The sequence below is a fragment of the Terrapene carolina genome, unplaced genomic scaffold (assembly GCF_002925995.2).
Source record: "Terrapene carolina triunguis isolate 2854851 unplaced genomic scaffold, T_m_triunguis-2.0 Scaffold58, whole genome shotgun sequence".
NCBI classification, from domain to species: Eukaryota; Metazoa; Chordata; order Testudines; family Emydidae; genus Terrapene; species Terrapene triunguis.
The window spans coordinates 27,308,595-27,327,668 of NW_020664409.1; the positions used below are offsets into that span (position 1 = coordinate 27,308,595).

Genomic DNA, 19,074 nt, shown 5'->3' on the forward strand with positions numbered 1-19,074 from the left:
AAGTTTCGATTGACAACGTCAATATTTAATTCTTTAAGGCTTTATTTAAATATTAAGGTTCTTTTTATGAATGTTAAACCATTAGTTAGAGAACACTCCTATGATGCCTTTGATAGGCTGAGAAAAGCCAATAATTTAAAATGTTATAAAATATAACTTTAAATGTATTTTTGGCAATTGTAGCTTACCTTTGAACATTTTTACTGCTGGACTGAGAAAAAACAAGCATTTTTCATTTTAAATATATATAAATCAACATGTTGAAACAAGACTGATTTGTTGGTCACCTGATTTTACAAATACTCTAAAATGCTTACATATGTGCTTAATTTTATGCAGGTGCATTCAATGGGATTACAGATGTGTAATGTTAAGTATGTTCATAAATGCTTGCAGAATCAGGTGACCAATCTATAACAGTTGTTTAAACTGTCAACTTGTGTCACACTGCAAATGTATCATGCCCTAACCAAAAAAAGCAAAGGGAGTTTTAAAAAAACAAACCAACCCCAAATCCCACACTACAAGAGGCAGAAATAGTTGTTTTATTTTTTTAAATGGTATATCTCAGTGACAAAGAAATATATTCTTTATTTAGTCTCTTTCATTTTATTTATAATGCAGATGTGTAACTGTTAGCAGTCACATTTTTATGTAACTGTGACAGATATTGCAACCCCATGAAATACCTTTGGGGACTATTGTATTAAATCTATGAATGGTTTATATATGATTGTGTTCTGTTCCATGAAGGAGGGTTGCCACAGCTCCTCCAAGCACTAAAAACAATGGTAGGTGATAAAGGTGAATCACTGAGTCTAAATAACTTTACAGAAGTACCACCGTCTGGAGTGGTTTGCATATACAGGTTCAAGCTGGGTTTCCAGAGACCAACAGACAAAGAAAGCACTTTTGAAGTACCTTCTTTCTGATCCAGCAAACGGAGGAGGCCTTCTGTCCCAGGGGAGCCCCAACCCTTGTGGAAAGGCTGAAAAGACTTTGGTCCACTAAGGCCCCCTAAGACTGATTGGTGACTCATGGTATGTTTAGCATGTGGAATGGAACACAGAGAGGGACATACAGATGCAGCCACCCTGGAACTGTGACAGTAACATAAACAGATGTGCTAACAGTCTTATCACTAGTTTCTTCTGATCTTTATATATCTCTTCATTTGCTTTTCAGATAGGAGCATGTGGCTACATTGAGTCATTAATTCGAAACAGTTGCTGGTTGATTCAAGCATTTAGCCTGGCTTGTACTGTTAAAGGATACCATCAACGTAAGTGCAGTTAGATTTTTTTCAATGCTTTTCTATAAATAAAGGTTAACTACATTTAGGCTCCTTTCAAAATTTCAGACAAATGTATTTTTCCCTTTACTGATTTGATATCTTGATTAAAAAAAATATATAATGTGAACTAAATTAGGTATGGTCTAGGAGATAAATAGACTAACATGATCAAATACTGCATAAAACTGAGTGCTATCTACTGTATATACAGTGATAACTATTTTTTTAAAATCAGTATTTGGCAAAAGATAACAAATACTGATAACATATCTCAGATTTACCTGTAATGTCTGTGCCTAGTGGTTTGCACATGTTGATTTTTTTTTAATGGTTTCTACTGTAAAACAGTAGAACATAGAATTCTATGAAATTTTAATGGCTGAACCTGTGTCCTGCCTAGGAATTCTGCTGCAAAGTTGTTGTTTTCTGTTTCAAATTTTTTTTGTTTGTTTTTTTCTGATCTAAATAGGCAAAGGATATGCAAAGGCAATTCACCAAATAAAATTACATACAATGCAGCCCTGCTTATGCAAAAGTTTTGAGTGGCAACAGAAACCTCTCTGGGGCTTGCAAAAATCAAGATGGTTCATGCAACAAGCTTTGAAACTCCAACTTGGAGCATGGACTTCAAAACCTCGTAGGCTGGCTTCTCTGATTTTAGAGCAAGCCAGCTCTGATGCACAGGCTGCACTCCTCATCCTCTAACTCCAGAGTCCTGTCCAGCTTCCCCAAGGCCAGCTAACTCTGCAGGTGGAATTTACACTCTGGGTCCACAAAGCCTAGGTTTAGTTCTGTGATATCCAAAAAGTAACTCCTTATATAAAAAAAATAAAATACAGCATCCATCAGATGGAATTGTACATTTCAGTTATCTTAAGAAAAACAATTTACAGGCCCAAAAAGGCTTTTCAGAACACTGGCTTATTTCCATTGGGCAGAATGGAGATGGGCTCACATATTTAAGAAGATGATCATCCTTATGTTGGTGATTTCTGTTTGTTTTTATAAGCTAAAGAAACTGGAGACTGTAAACTGCCTAGCGGTGAGGCGGGAATTATTTGGGACAGTATATGCTTTGCTTTCCTGCTGCTGCAAAGAAGAGTCTTCATGAGCTACTACTTCCTACATGTGGTTGCTGATATAAAAGCTTCACAGATCCTGGCATCAAGGTAACATTCAGTGTAATAACAGAAACTGATTAAACCCAAATCCTTCATTATTAGGTATGTTTTTATTATTATTTATATTGAGTATTGCCAATAAAGTGGCTGACAAACCCAAGCTCCGGACACTTTGACATAAGTTTGACTATTCCACAATCGATACCAAATAAAAATTGCAAACACATTTCTTCCTCTAAAGGGGAATTCTGTCTGGCTGCTCATATTGGCTACCCATGAAGGAAAAGCCAGCAAAAGGCCTCTGAATCAGATGCTATAGGACTCTCTGCTTTCTGCACTTGGATGAATTTTACTGAATGTGCCCAAGGCTGCTTGTGCTTCATTTTGTAGCTGTCTCTGTGACCCTTTCCCTTTCTCATACAGCTCAGCCAAGCCAAGATATAGTCATGCAGTGTATGTTTAGAGTAAAGCTAGCTCAAACCAAAATCTTGGATAATAACATCCTCCCCAAGTTGGAAACGTTTAAATGGAGAGTGAAAGGATGGTCTAGTGCAGGGGTGGGCAAACTATGGCCCGCGGGCTGGATCCGGCCTCTCAGGGCTTTGGATCCGGCCCGCGGGATTGCCCCCCGTGGTGCCGCGGGCCCTGTGCTGCTCTCAGCAGAGGCTGGCCCAACTTCCCTGCGGCCCCCGGGCCCTTGCCTCCAAGCACCACCCCCACAGCTCCCATTGGCTGGGAATGGGGAACTGTGGCCAATGGGAGCTTCGGGGGAGGTACCTGGAGGTGTGGCAAGGACAGCGCACGCGGAGGCCTCCACTTCCCCTCCCCCAGGGGCTGCAGCACTTCCTGGAGCGGCACGGGGCTGGGGCTGGGGACAGGGCAGGCATGCAGGGAGCCTGCCCTGGCCCCGGTGTGTGCCACTGCCACCCTGCACCCCTCCTGCACCCCAACTCCCTGCCCTGAGCCCCCTCGTAAACCCTGCATCCCTTCTGCACCCCAACCCCCTGCCCTGACCCCCCTCCTGCACCCCTGCCCTGAGCCCCCTCCTGCACTCCACACCCCTCCTGCACCCCAACCTCCTGCCCTCAGCCCCCTCATACACCCCGCACTCCTCCTCTGCCCCAATCCCTTGCCCCGAGCCTGCACACCGCATCCCCTCCCACACCTCGCACTCCCTCCCGCACCCCAACCCCCTGCCCCGGTCCTGCATACAATTTCCTCACCCAGGTGTGGCCCTCGGCCCAAAAAGTTTGCCCACCCCTGGTCTAGTGAATAGGGAGATATTGTCAGTTCACACTTGTGCCTGTGTAGCCTTGGGCAAGTCACTTAATCTACCTAATGCTTTAATTCCTCAGCTGTAAAAATGAGGATAATACTTCCCTATGTCACAGGGATGTCATTGGGATAAAATCTATAAATAATTGTGAGGCATTGAGATATTACGGTGATGAGGGCCATATACATTGTTAGATAGAGTTGAACTTCAGAGCTGCGCACTTGCGTCACTAAAATCTGAGATCTAAACATTCTTGAACTTTGGGGAAGTTTAGATTTGGATCCAAACTTTATGACCTGAGCCCATCTTTAGTTCACAGTTAACATTATGAAACATACAGTCCTGACCCAGAGAAGATTAAATTGTCAGTAGACAATTGCAATGTGTCTCTGAAGCCAGATGGTATTCATCCAAAAGTCTAGGCATTTAAAAATGAAGTGGTTGAGTTGCTATGAACAATATGCACTTCCTATTAAAATAATCTACTGTACTACAGAACTGACACGGTATGCCAGTATTGTACCTATTTTTTTAAAAGTGCATGTGGTTATCCTGGGAATTACACATAAATGAGGCTCATTTCAGTACCAGATAAACTGGTTAAAAAATTAATTAAAATGGACTTACGAAACCTCGACATGTCTGCACACTGCAGTGTTGACAAACAAGCATGGCTTTTATAAAGGCCTCTAGTGCACTAAAACTCTCTGAGAGAGTCAACAACAACAAAAGGAGGTACAATAAACACAATTTATTTTGACTTTCAAAATACCTTTGATAAAGTCCTTCATGAGAGCAAAGCTAAGCAACTGGGCAACACAGTGGCAGATAAAATTCAGCATAGGCAAGTGCAAAATACTGGTGATATGCGTCAAGAAATTGTTTAAACTAATACACACTGGTGGATTGTAAATTAACTCTAGCCATTTTGTTACCCCCTAACTAACTGAGGTTCAAGTATGCCTCCAGATTGGAGGTGGAACACATACTCATTTGACGAATCATACGCATTTGCATTTTGTGTTGTGAGTATGAAGCATGTGCTGTACTCACTGAAGCCTAGGCAGGCAGAACTCCACCCACTCAAAGGTGGAGCTCCCCATGCTAGACAAGAGGATTTAATGTATGCCATAGTTTACAAGTAAAGGATCAAATTCTGCAGTTGTGCAAGGAATTCTCACTCAGGCTTTGACTTTGAGTCCTTGAGGACAGTGAACCCAAGCACCTGGATAATGACTGCTGTAACTAAATGGTTGAGTAGTGACTGTAGGATTTGGCCCAAAATCTGGTAATGATTGCTGGAAAACAAATGAATTATTATGCTGTGATTGCTCATCATTTTTGTACTGGCCTTCTGATGGTAGTGGTTTGTCTCAGACTATTTAAGTTGTTTATAAAGTAAGCGTCTCTCTGTGTTTTACTTGCCATAAAGGGAATGTAGAAGCATAACAGTGTTACATTTCCCCCCTATTTCTTCTGTAGAGGCGCTGAACTTTTCCAGGCCACAATTGTCAAGGCAGTAAAGGCAAGAATTGAAGAAGAGAAAAAATCAATGGATCAATTGAAGAGACAGTATGGATTATTATTTATTATATTTATTTCACTGGTTACTTCTACTCTACAGCATATTAACCCTTTTCTGGGAGCCTGAAGTGGTATTTCTTTTGCATTCTTCTAGTCTTCTAAAGAAGCCTTTCCTACTTCTCTGCATATTATTGCACACAACCAAACAAGTGCTTATATGTTGGTTTGGTTTTTTTGAAATACAATTTCTTGATTATAGAAATTATATTCTGTAAATTGAGAGCCTTCACGTATTCCACTATTCTGTGGCTGCAGAATCCACCCTTTGCTACACAATTAGCCCAAAGGATCTACGTTTTCATTTTAAAATAAAATTGTCTTTCTATAACTAATGGTTGTGCAAATAACCTTTAAAATGTGAACAAAATGTAAACCAGTGCAATATTGACTTCCTTAGTCTGTAGAAAGCCTGAAAATATACTATAAATAGCCCTTTACTGTAAATAAAAACAGAAAGTGTGAACCTCCCCACTAGTTTCAAGGTGGGTTTTTTTACCTTTGAAATATAAGGATGATAAGTTAAATTCCAAAATTGTTAACTATTTCATTGCTCATCATTTTAGCAATGTGGCAGCATGGTCTGTCTCTTTAGGGGACTATGTTGGTTAATATAATTTGTTTTGTTTTTCCATTTGAGAATACTAATAACTTGGAGAGCCAGATTAGCCAAATCCTGCTGGAGGCACAGGTTACCAAGTGGGACCTTGAGATACAGGAAACAGAATAAAAAACAAAAACTTCAGTAGCAATGGGGTTAGTCAGCAAAGCTGTGGTTCTGAGCTGGCTAGTGAATGGCAAAACCCCCACTGACTTCAATATGATCAGGATTTCACCTCTTGTGTCTTTATTCATAATGACCTTTGTTGTGTGTAGGTTCTTTTGTTTCATTTGTGCTTCTTTTGCCCAGGATGAGAATCTGTTTTATCTTGATTGAAAATATTTTCTTTCACGCTGACTGGTCTGGAGAACCAGAAAGCCAATCCAGCCACTCAGCTTCTATCACATCTTGCTAATGTTCTTGTCTCATTTCCCAATCTGCCTTCAGTGCCTCCCTAAATGCTAAAAGTCCTATCTATCTGCTACTCACATGCCTAAACATCCATCCAGTTACCCTTCACCTGACCCACTACAGTCAAGTCCACACCTGCCCAACTGAAGTCATTACAAAGCTTTCCTCTGTGGCCGTTCTCCTCATGTAAATCTTTTCCTTGGTGTATAAGTGCTGTAGATGGTGCTGCTATGCATTTGGGTGAATTTCATCCTAAGTGTAAAAAACGATATGCCTGTGCGGGAAGTCATCATTGTTTTAATTCTTCATAGACATGTTTGAGGTCAAGGTGATCATGTTACTTAAAAACACAAACAAACAAAAATCCAATGTACTGTATTCAAAAATCATTGTTTTGGGTTTGCAGTAAATCTGACTTCAACAAAAACAAAGCCAAAGAGTGCTTTGTTTGATTTTATTCAATAATACACATCAATAGACTATAGAGAGCTGCCTACACAGCGGGAAATAAAAAACAACTGTACCAGTTTGATTGACTTAGAGAAATTCCAGCAATAGTTGAACACAAGGAAAAAAGAGAAATCTGATCATCCATTGGACTATAGTACAAATATATAACTGAATATGTACTATATTGTAGTTAGAGACCTAGAATATAATTTGTTTCTAACGAATGGTCAGATCCATCAACAGAAAATTATATTGACACTTTTTAGTTACTAGAATTTTTGACCCTGATGATTCTAAACAAGTTGTTCAAAAAATTGTTTGTTTATTGCAAAAATTGGGTAATTAAGGGTCTGATCCAAACCCTATTGAAGTGAATCAAAAAACTCCCCTTGACTTCAGTGGCCTTTGGATCAGTCTCTTACTGAGCACCAGATTGTGGAGATGGCTCCTCAGGCTCAGAGGAAGGAGGGCATAAGAAATCTCCAACCCCCAGTCCCTGCACCCCATGCTACATTTGAACAAAACTGAAGTCCCAAAGGAGTTAGGGCCATAGCCATGAGTGCATAGGAGGAAGGACGCTGCACCCCTTGAAGGGGTGTAATACCATGCATACTCCTGCTGAGTTGTGGGAGTCTTCCGAAGAAATTCCGCATGAGGCAGCTTTCCCCCCAGAGCTCCTTCTACAGCAGTATAGTCCCCAATGCAGGACTAGGCCTGACTGGCAGGACTGAGCCTGAATTTTTATACTATAAACATGGAGTAAAATAGCCATTTGCTTGAACTGAGGAAAATGTGAGTATCTATGTTCTATGTTCTGACTTACTGTTCCACATTTTCCCCCCTGAAATAAGTTGAGCACTTAGAGCAAATCAACTAGGGCAGCCATGTGACACAAGGCACTCCCAGTCTCCAGGCTGAGTGCTCTGTCTGCACAGCAGTCTCACATCCTGCCAGCCTCTGGAGTAAGACCCTGGGCCTCAGATTCAATTCTGGTCTATCTCACAGGGCCACGTAGAGCTCATCTCCAGGGCTCCTTAACTGCTTTTTAAATGGGAGATTAATGTATGTCTGTGTAGGATGGAGATCTTATTTGCAAATGGCAGAGTCATTTGAGAATCTATTAAAATCCCATCCAGAATTTCCTCTGTGTGTGTGTGTATGTGTGCACGCACACGCGTGTGTGTATGTATACATATAAGTAATATATATTTAAAAGTCATGTTTCTTTGTGGGTCCAAAGGGGTGAAGGACTCAATATGATATCCCATTTTTTAGGATGGACCGCATCAAAGCCAGGCAACAAAAATACAAAAAGGGTAAAGAAAGAATGCTGAGCATGACCCAAGAATCAACAGAAGGGCAAGAAATTCAAAAGGCCTCTGAAGAAGATGATGAAGGTACCTCTAGCATGTTTCCATGCCATAAATGTATCAGAAGTTGGAGCTCAGTGCTAGGAACTCAGTAGGCTCTCTCTCTCTCTCTCTCTCTCTCTGCGTGCGTGCGTGCATGCGTGTGTGTGTGTGTGAGAGAGAGAGAGAGAGATACTGATGTGGTGGGCATTATTAGTGTAATACCATTTTAAAGCTTGATTCATCCAGATAAATATCTGGCTTTTGTACTTCCATTTTGAGAAAATGATTTGCTTTCAGGTAAACAGACATACCTTTTAGTTAAATTTGTGTCTTTTAGCAAGGAACTGAATGACAGACATTTATTTGAGCAACGGCTGTATTTATAAAAAAAATTAGTGTTTCAAAAAGAGAAAGATTTACAATTTTTCAAGCAACCTTTTCTTGGCTGCTATAAGTTTTTTGAAACCATTGAAATACACAAACATCTTTTATTGTTTGAACCAGTATAGATTAAAATACCATGAAATGCCATTGTTTCCAATCATACCTAACTGGGGTTGAATTTTGGATCAAAAAGTTATTGGCGTTTGAAATGTGCTTTTACAGCTTTGTTTTTATGAATGCATTTTATTTTTCAGAGTATTAACAAATAATGGATTATTTTTTCAGAAATTAACTTCATCGATGATTAATAGAAACTGTTTCCAAATCATGTTTATAACATTTACAAGCAAGTTTTATGCCTATTAGACAATAAAATTTTAACAAATGAAATATCACTGGACATCTATGTAAACCTTTTTTTGTTTATTTTCCATTAGTTTTATGGAAAATCAGTGAAATCCATCAATGAGGTTTTTTTTTATATATATATATATATATATATATATGTGTGTGTATTTATGTATGTATGTATAAACTATAAATTTTTTTATTGTACTTGGAGTGGAATACTATTCTTTTATTTACTGTGTAAGATAAATCATTAGCATTCTGGGCTACCTCTTAAATCATGAATATTATTCATACTGAGTATATTTAATAGAGCTGAAATCTGATGTGCTTATGCAGTTTAGATCTATTGCAAAAAATAAGTGATTAAACAAAGTGTAAAAATGTGTTTCTCATTTTGTAAAATTAATATTTGGCCATATTTTATTTTAGGAGAAGCAGACAAAGAGAAAACCAAGGGCAAAAAAAAGCTGTGGTGGCGGCCTTGGGTTGATCATGCTTCCAGTAGGTTTTCTCAATCATCTTACAAATACATGGATTTACCCCTTATATCCTTGACCAGAATGAAGGCATTCCCACAACTTGTTTGTTTTATGCATGGTTTTATGATTGTGACTTGATAGAGTTCTTGATTGTATAAACCAGTGATTTCAACTTTAAACCTCAAGAGGCCAAATAAGCAATGTTCTGTATTTGCACATAACACAGATGTAGGTATTTCTGACCATTTGCAATGATATCAAGTCAAAGAAAAACATGAACCAAAAGAATCTACCTCACACACAAAGACTGGGGAGCCTCCGAAAAGATGATAAAATGGTTTTAAATTTGAGAGTGGAAGTTTTGCCAATACTGATTAATCGTATGCATTCGGGGCCGGAGCTTAGTCCTTACTAGTTTTATTTTTCAAAGATAGATGGTTCACCAATTGTCATCTCATGCACAGACCACCATGGCCTTCACTGAGAATGGGATTAAGCCAGGTGCATGGGAAATATTCTTCTTTAAAAATCACACTAATCAGTTATGTCAATGAGAAGTTAGCCTAAATAAGAACTGTAGGATGAGTCCCTCAGTAACTATGAGAACCTTGATTTGGTGTGATGTTTTCAAAAGTGTTGAGACTTTGCCTAACTCTGTTTCCACTTAAGTCAATTGGAGATTTACTGTTGGCTTCAGTGAGGGTAGAGTTAGGCTAAAGGCTCTAGAAAATCCCGCCTTGTATAAATAGAAAGCATTTAAATGTGAGGCCTAGAAATGTATTCATGCTTCTGAGATAGGAACTGATGGTGCCCATGAAGCTCTTCTTCCAAAATCTCTGACCTTGTTGGTGAGACTTCAGAGAGCCATTCTCGCAAAAAGTTTATAATATTAATGCTGGCGAGAAGTTCTGGTCTTTTCAACTTCTTCCTCATGTCAAATCTTTCCATAGATCCCTCTCCGCCAAAAAAATTATCTTCATTACTTCATTGCAGTTGGCACAAAATTGTCCCTATCCTGTGTAGCTGATATTCTCTCAGTGGTGCTCGTTTTTACTAAACTGGGGACAGGAAATAAAAGTTTTTTTTCTGAGAAAACTTTAGGAGACATCCCTTCACAATGTAGAGATTCTCTATTTAAATATTATTTTTTAAAATAGCAGAACTGCTTAATAAATACTGTTGTATTTAAATACTCCCTGATCCAAAGCCCATTGAAACCAATGGAAAGATTCTCATTAACTTCAATGGGGTTGTGATCCAGCCCATTGTGAAGCCAATTTTCAGTGGTGTGCACCTCATCGGCATGTCTACATCCCAGATTTAGACAACTAGATAAGCATCTAAGCATCTGAACATGCCAAAAAAAAAAAAAAAAAAGTCATTTAGTGCCTAAGTGAGAATTAACATCCCATTAAGGTTCCCACATTTGCAGATTGAGCTCAAATTGTTATCAAACTTGTTTGGCCAAATTCTGCTTTCATTTTCACTAGGATAAACATGGAGTTCTCTATTGACTCTAGTTTACGCCATTATTTTAGGATTTACACAGGTTTCATTGAGAGCAGAATTTGGTTCAATATTATATATAATACAACACGTACGTAATATATTTTTAATTCCTTTACAGCCCTAAAACTCAGTACAGCTAGCCTGATAATACATGGACAGTTCTACCCTAATTTACACCCTTTATAAATCAGAAGAGAACAGGGTATGGCACTTAATTACCTAAACTCATATGTCCAATTACTAGATCTTAGCTCAGAGAAGTCATCTATTGCATGATAGTCAGTATCAGCTATTTAACAAGTATATGCAGTGGTGAGCTGGAGCCGGTTCGCAAGAACCGGTTGTTACATTTAGAAGCCGGTGTAGAACCGGTTATTAAAGGGACCGGCGGGTGGGGAAACTCTGGCCCGCGGGACTGTCCTGTCCAGCCCGCCTGAACTCCCAGCTGGGGAGGCTCCCCCGGTCCCTCCCCCACTCAACCCCCCCCCCCGCAGAGCCCCAGTGTGCCACGCCCACCGGCGCCAGCGCTCTAGGCAGCTCTGCAGCTCCTGCCACTTTGAGCAGCATGGTAAGGAGGCGGGGCCAGGGCTGGGAGGAGGGGTTGGATAAGGGGCAGGGAGCAGTGGGAGGGGGTGGCAGTGAGGGGACGGGGAACGGGGGGGTTGGATAGGCGTGGGAGTTCCGGGGGTCTTTCGGGGTGGTGGTGGATGGGGTCGGGGCAGTCAGGGGACAGGGAGCGGGGCAAGTTGGGTGGGGTCCTGGGGGGCAGTTAAGGTGGGGGGGTCTCGGGAGGGGGGGGTCAGGGGACAAGGAGCAGGGGGGTTGATGGGTTGCGGGTTCTCAGGGGAGCAGTTGGGGGCAGGACGTGGGTTGGGGTCAGATGGGGGGGAGACAGGCACGTGGTGCTTGTACTCACCGCGCGGTTCCCTACCGGGTCTTCGGCGGCACTTCGGCGGCGGGGGGGAGGGGTGTCTTCACTCGCTCTGGGTGAAGGACCCGCCGCCGAAATGCCGCCAAAAACCCGGAGCGAGTGAAGACACTCCCCCCCCACCCCCGTCGCTGAAGTGCCGGCGAGGACCCGGTAGGGAACTGGTTATTAGGATTTTCGGAGCTCATCACTGAGTATATGGTACTGATCAGAGTGCAAAGTTAAACTGAAACATTTGAAACATTTATGAATTATCACTTTCAATCTTGCACCTCAAGAGTTGCTTGTTTTTTCCCTTCCAGACATATTTTTATGCTCTTTGTGTCCACTTCTGTATTTTTGTGTATGTGTGTTCTTGTCGACAGTATTTTATAGTATATTACATGCCTTTTTCTGTCAAGTCACAAGTAAACTGTGCCTATGTCTTTCTGTTTCTAAAGAGCATAATATTGCTTTAGAGAGACCTATCCTTTTTCAAAAGCTTGCTTCTTGTCATTTCAGTTTCATTTAAAACAACAATAACAAAATAAACACAAGCTACAATTAGCAACTGTTTTCTTACAATTTTAAACTACAATATTTTTGGAAGGAATTGGATATGGTCTGTCTTAACCCTCATACTGGTTTTGTAGTAAACAGAAGAACTGCCCAAATAAGGCCTTGATTTCAGCAATTTCTGATTCATTTCACCCTCATTATATCATGTTCTTAGGGAACAACATGAATTTTGGTGTTTAAACAGTGAGCATTATTTAAATTATTTATTGCAATAATGCAGAAATTTATGGAAAGCATCATGTAGCCTGAGCCTACAGACACTGCCTGCCCTGCCATGCAGACTCACTACCGTGTCCATTCAAATAAAGGGGACTATACAGAGTAGAAAGCACAATAGTACTTACTGTAGTAAGTGTTTGCAGGATCAGGCCCACAATTTGGATATTAATATAGACTGAAAGGAAGGTCTTTTCCATGGAAGGGCCACCATTTGTAAATGCTTGTTAGTATTTCTATACCCACTTTCCTTAAAAAGCTAAAGAGATGTCCTTTTTAGTGTTTTGGCTTATGCCTGTAGGTGTGTTTACTTCTGTTGAGGAGCCTGCGCTACTGGAGTTCAGTGTTTGATGCCAGTTCTGATGTTTGCTAATTGGACCATTCATTCGTTTATACAGTTATGCACTCAGATACCTTCTGATCACACTCTGACAATGGGATGGGAAACATCTGTGAGATTTTCCTCATTGAGATGTCTCCCAAATTGTTCCAATGAGGGAAGCAGGGCTCCTCCAGTCCCTGTGGAACAGGCCCCTGAGCCCTAAACGGATCAGCAGATGCCAGAGCCATCTCCATAGAGGTCCCTTGCTTCTCTGTTGGCTGTGTATCCCCATCCTTAACAGTTCTGCTCTAATGGAGTGATGCAGACAGCTCCCAGCTGTCCCAATAGCTCCCAAATAGGGATTCCCAATATGGGTGGGGAGGAGAAAATAGTACAGTTCCCACTCCTCCAGCCCTACTCCTCCCTTGACCTGCCCCTTCCTCCCTTACAAATCCCCACATCTGTGCAGAGTTCTCCATGACGCATGGGGAAAAAAGAGGAATGTTGCCACAAAATCCCCTCCTTCAATGGGAATGGGGGAGGGGATCTGTGAGTGGATTCATGGGGCACAAATCTGGCCATTAATTATTTTACTTATTAAATGTTTTAATAATGCCCTTAGGCAGCTAATGTGCTCTCTGTTCCATCCTAAGATGTATCTGCCAGAGTGTGGTGGTGTTGTTCAGTCATACTTTCTTTTTCAATTAAAACATTCCTTATTAGCTGTTAGAGGAATGTTTTGTTACATTACTGTCTCTTCAGAAATATTGGAGTGCACAGCTGTGAGAGAGAATTTACGTGAGTGTTTGTACAATACCGCAGCACAGTGGGGCTCCAGACTTAAGGGGGCCTGTAGTTGCTACTGTATGACAGATCATACCAAGCAATACTCTGCAATATATTAACCCCTAAGCATCACACAGACTGTGGATCTCATCCTGCTGGCCTGTCTGTGGGGACAACTTCGGTTATCAGCCCCACTGGAATTTTTCCTGAAAAACAGCTCCAGGTTAGGGGCCTTACATTATGAACATCTCTGTAAGCTTTCATTTTTAACGTCTCTTCTGGGGACATTCTTAGAGGCCTGTGTGAAATATTTTTACTTGTTTCAACATGTTTGTATTAGTCAAGATTTGTGATCCCAATTCTGCAATCAGATCCATTCAGGTGGACTCTTAATCCCACAGAGCCCCATTGATGTAAATGGAGATCTGCACAGCCCCAGAGGTCCACCTGAGCAGACATGACTACCTCTGTTTTTAGTGGCAACTTATACCATGTCTATGTTTGGATAGAGAATTGGCAACTTTCATCTCAGGTTTAAGATTTAATATGATTTATTAGTGTCCATCTGAGCAGAAAAGAGACATACAGACTGCCAGGTATGATTGAGTAGGGTTGAAGCTAATTTTATTTTTCTAGAGGTTTATAATGAGGGTTAAATGTACACTTTTTATATAAATATATATTGTTCCATATGTCTTGGGTGACTATGTGATATTTAGTCTAAGTAACTATTCCTTTAAAATCTTTCCGTTTACATGCAGGTATTACTTTTACCATTCTTCACTGCCAAACGTAATACCGTGACTTTGTTTTTTCTCTTGCTCGTCATCTTATTTTTCATTTCTTTTGTTTCCCTTGTTCATTCGTGTTAGGCCTGTTATCTTATTACATACCAAAATAATGCTTCTGTTCAAGGATATAAGGCCCAGTTCATTCACGCTGCATCTTTAATGTATGGAGGTTTCAGAACCTTTCTGAATCCATGGGCAAAAACCTCATTTGTGATCATGTTTAATAATAATAAAGTGATTCATTTTAAACAAGCCAAGGTTTTCCATTACCTCATCAAAGCTTAAAAGTTCGAAGAAAATAACTCAGACATCCCATTATATAGTTTTAAAGGATGCCTCAGCATTTAAAAAAGCAGTTCTGTACTCTTTGTCCAGTTGTACAATTTATGTAAAATCATTAATTTACCTGCTGAGATTATTTTATTCTCTAACAAATGAAAGCAACCATCAATCCTTGATACATTTAGGTTTAATTATGCATCAAGTTCCTGTCAAATAGTTTAACGTAATAACTTGGTCTACTTCAAGCTTTTTCTTTACATTTTGCCAGCCCTGTTCCTCTTTGTGGTGATGTTTTCTTAGTTTATTCTTATCTCTGTCATGCCCAAAGTACCACATACTCTAACACCAAATAATCTGTCTGACACCGAGTCCTGTTCATCTCTTGTTTCATCTCCATTTCTCCTGCTTTGGAGTCCGTTAATGACTGGCTGGTTATTTATACATCTTTGGCTCAGCTCAGACTAGAGCTCCTTTTTTACAAGAAATAAGCAAATATTTTGTTTCATTTAGTGGTCAGAAGTGGAGATTATTATTTATTTGAGACGGATAGTGAAGAAGAAGAGGAGGATGAAAAAAAAGATGATGAAGAACCTCGGAGGAGATCTGCATTCCAGGTATTTTACAGTAATGTGCTTATCAGTTAAAGTTCTTACTGAGAGATCTTGAGTTAAGATAAAAGCATCTCATAACATACTCTCATACATTAAAGCTGACCGTAATTGTTAATATTAGGTGGTGCCAGATGTTTAGCTTTTAAACAAAACCTAAATTTGATGTCTCAAATACTTGATATTGTCCTTTGTTTTTCATATTGTTAAAACATTACCATTCAAGACTGAAATCATTGCTTTCTAAGACTAGAGGATTCTACCTTTACCTAGGAGCTGTGACCATATAAGGCTCTTGATCCATGCACGCATCTCCAGTTGTGCACATGAGAACTGAGGGTGGAATATGGCTCTTAATACTGTACATTTTTGCCAGAGAGTTGGGTTGAGGCAGAAAAGTATGTTAGCTTGTGAGTAGCTTGTCAACTGCTCGGTCAGCTTTCCACGTTCCATACAACTTCCATTACTGTGTATGTGTGTAGCTTTAGTACAATACTAACATTTAACTTGCTGTTTGTTATAGACCCTACTAAATATTTATTTTTAACTACTCTATTTGCCTTTACCATAAATTGCCTCTAACAATCATCTGTCATGGGATTATAATGATATCTTTATCAGCTTGACCATTCACTAGGGTTTACATTTATGGACTTAGAGATAATGCTTTATATAAGCATTTTATTTATTAGGGTAATACAAAAGCTCAATAATTATCTAACTGAAAGTTTACGGCAAATAACACATTTGTTTTCAATTAATGTAAACCCTTTAATAACAATTATATAATTACAATAATACAGAAGATAACTTTTTATTAATACTTTTCCTTTTTTCTACTAATTGCTCTTCCTTTGTCGTCCTTTGTAGCGAGCTATTGGGAAATTTGCTTCAGCCATTTTAGCCTTGCCAAAGTCTATCATTAAACTGCCCAAAACTATTCTTCAGTATTTAATCAGAGCAGCAAAGGTATTTGCCGTTTCACTAGTGTGCAGTATGTGCCCTCATTACATAATATTCTGGCATAATGTACCCAACTGCCTTTATCTGCATTTTTCCTCTTGTATGAACTGTCTGAGAAGCTGTGAGAGTCCAAAGCTGTGAGAGTCCAAATGTTATCAGTTGAACTATCTGAAGTGTGCAAACTACAATAAGTTGTCTCTTATTTTAACTATGACCTCAGAGAGAAAATGCAGATGCAAATTTTGGTTTTCTTTTGATATTGCTGTCTAAGGTATTGTAAGAGGGTCACATCAAGTTGCATGCATCTTTAGACAGTGTGGTAATCTCTCTCAGAAAGCTGGTAAGACATTTAAAGTAAACTAACAAAATACACATTCTGTCCCAAACTCCTTGTCCTAGCACTTTAGTTTCCTGGTCTTGATCATCACAAATCTGATCTGTGCATCCTTAGCATTTTCTTTTGTCTTCCTCAAATAAATTTAGCACATTCCAGCCTTTTATAGTGCTCGTGGTAATGCACTCCATATACACAATATGATACTACTTTAGAGTAAGCACTAAATGCATTATTGATTAACCACACCAGACCATAAGCCTATACGTTCTTGCTTGTCAAGTGTTGTCCAATACTGAAATTCTAAAGCAAGATATATATTTTCCCTGGCAGAAGCTGAAATACCCTGTCATTTAACGTAACTAGAGTTATAGTCAGTTTATTAATTTCATTTCTTTTCTTCATTCTTCCTTCCCCCCTTTATCTCAGTCTGTTCCATCATCTCTATGTTCTCCTCTATTTACAGTATGATTACAAGCTGTTCAATAGTAGACTTTGACAGTGCCTCACCTATAGTATCCAATGTGGTATGTTAGGTCAAGTCATTATTAAAATTGGATAAACATACCTCTAGATCACCCTCCCTTAACAAACACTCCTTAAAAAGCAAAGAGGATTCCATGTCTCCTATGCCAAGACATTTTTCACATTGCATTTGCATTGGACAAAGCAGCCTAGTAAAAATAAAATAGCTGACCTTAAGAGACTAGGAAAGAGATCAGCTTCCCTACTGTACCAGATCATTTCCCCCTCACAATTATTGAGCACAGGTTCACAAATCAGAACCAGTCTGAAGATTTACTTTTCTGTAAATTCAGTGAAAAGACAATTTTGTGAAAGTTCTTAAGATTGTGTTTGGAATGCCTCAGAGTGATTTCTGTTCATAAAATAGCAAAAACAAATAAACAAAAGGAACATTCACAATGTTATCTCCTGTAATGGACAATTCCAGCTTCCCTGAGACACAGGTTTGCTCATGTTGTTGTGTGCATGCTTGTATTAGTTTGCTTTATTTTCCTCTCATGCCTGAAATCATGTGCTCCTTGCTTAACAACTTCTGTTGACTAGAAATGAAGAATGCCAGTTGCAAATGATTTTCATTTTTGAATGAAAATCATAAAAAAAACCCCACATCTTTTGTCTCAAATTGCTATGAAATCATATTTAATGCCTTTAGCTCCTGTTTCATGTTATGCTGTGCTGGAAAAAAATTAAAATATTATTGCTTTTTTCAGTAACCTTCTCCCACACCCTCAGCAGAGCTATCCAAACTACTACTACATGGTAATAATACTTAGCACTGCTACAGCACTTAATAAACATTGGACAAACTCCTGCTTACTCACTCAGGGAAATCAGATTAATGTGAGTATGGTGAGCAGGATTTGGCCTGTTAGCTAATTCATCCCCATGAAATCCCACGGATGCATATAAGTATTATTATCTCCATTTTCCAGATAGAGAAACTGAGACAGAAAGGTTAAGTGACTTACCCAAAGCAACAGAGGAAGTTTATTGTCAAAATGAGGATGAAAACTCAGGAGTTCCTGGCTATTAGTTGTAGACTGTTCATAGACTACTAGCCCTCTGTCTGTAATCCTCAGATGGAACAAAAATCACATAAAGTATATGAAATTTGCCAACACAAATACTAGCATTGAAATATTAATAGCAATTTTTGATGTTTTAGATTATTGGTTTTAACATTTGCTGTTAAAGTTTCCATTTCATTGCACCTTACTTGTAATGCTGATACAGTAGAAATATAAATTCGAAAGATTTGGGGGAAGTGAGCCAAATATACAACACTATGTTAATTCCCAAATTTAATTCCCAGAACATAAATTTTTGTGGGTTCTTATGAAACTTGATTCACCCACGAGCGTTTTCACATTTGGTTTCATGTTGACGAAAACAGTTCAAGAAAACTCAGCAGATCTGCAGAGAAGGTGTTTGGATTGGGATTCAAAATGTTTGCTCACCCCTGTGTTTACCCTAAATATGTATTCCTGCGTGTGGTTTACTTTACTGTTTACTTTCAAAACAAGAAGAATCTGGAAATAAATGAGTTTGTTTCCTCCAGTTTGTGTATCAGGCCTGGATTACTGATCCTAAAACTGCACTTCGACAGAGGCGCAAAGAGAAGAAAAAGTTTGGGAAGGAAGACAAGCGAAGGCGAAAAGGATCTGGGGATGGTGTGTATGCTTTTGGATGGTCTTCAGAAGTCCCCTTTAAACAAACAAAGAAGCAAAAACTCATTCTTCTTTCAATCCGTGGTGTAGCAGGCAACCATACTAAAAAGATTAATCGTGACCAGACATTTAACATGTACCAGCAAGGAGGAAGGAACACAAGCCTAAATAGGGAAAGAACAGCTTAAAAAATATGTATATATCTTAGATGTATTCCAATCAGCAGGACCTGATGAAATTCATCCTAGTGTACTTAAAGAACTAGCTGAAACAATTATATTTGAG

At 39.4% G+C, this 19,074-nt stretch overlaps 1 protein-coding gene across 1 annotated transcript in view; it reads left to right on the plus strand.

Annotated features, from left to right (window-relative positions):
* Nucleotides 1-19,074, plus strand: part of PIEZO2 (piezo type mechanosensitive ion channel component 2) — a 279,377-nt gene that overhangs the window by 213,379 nt on the left and 46,924 nt on the right. The window contains exons 25-31 of the mRNA XM_026661020.2: nt 1,186-1,282; nt 2,304-2,463; nt 5,174-5,263; nt 8,010-8,131; nt 9,251-9,322; nt 15,203-15,306; nt 18,681-18,792. Coding sequence (XP_026516805.1) covers nt 1,186-1,282; nt 2,304-2,463; nt 5,174-5,263; nt 8,010-8,131; nt 9,251-9,322; nt 15,203-15,306; nt 18,681-18,792 — 757 coding nt within the window. The remainder of the gene's footprint in view (nt 1-1,185; nt 1,283-2,303; nt 2,464-5,173; nt 5,264-8,009; nt 8,132-9,250; nt 9,323-15,202; nt 15,307-18,680; nt 18,793-19,074) is intronic.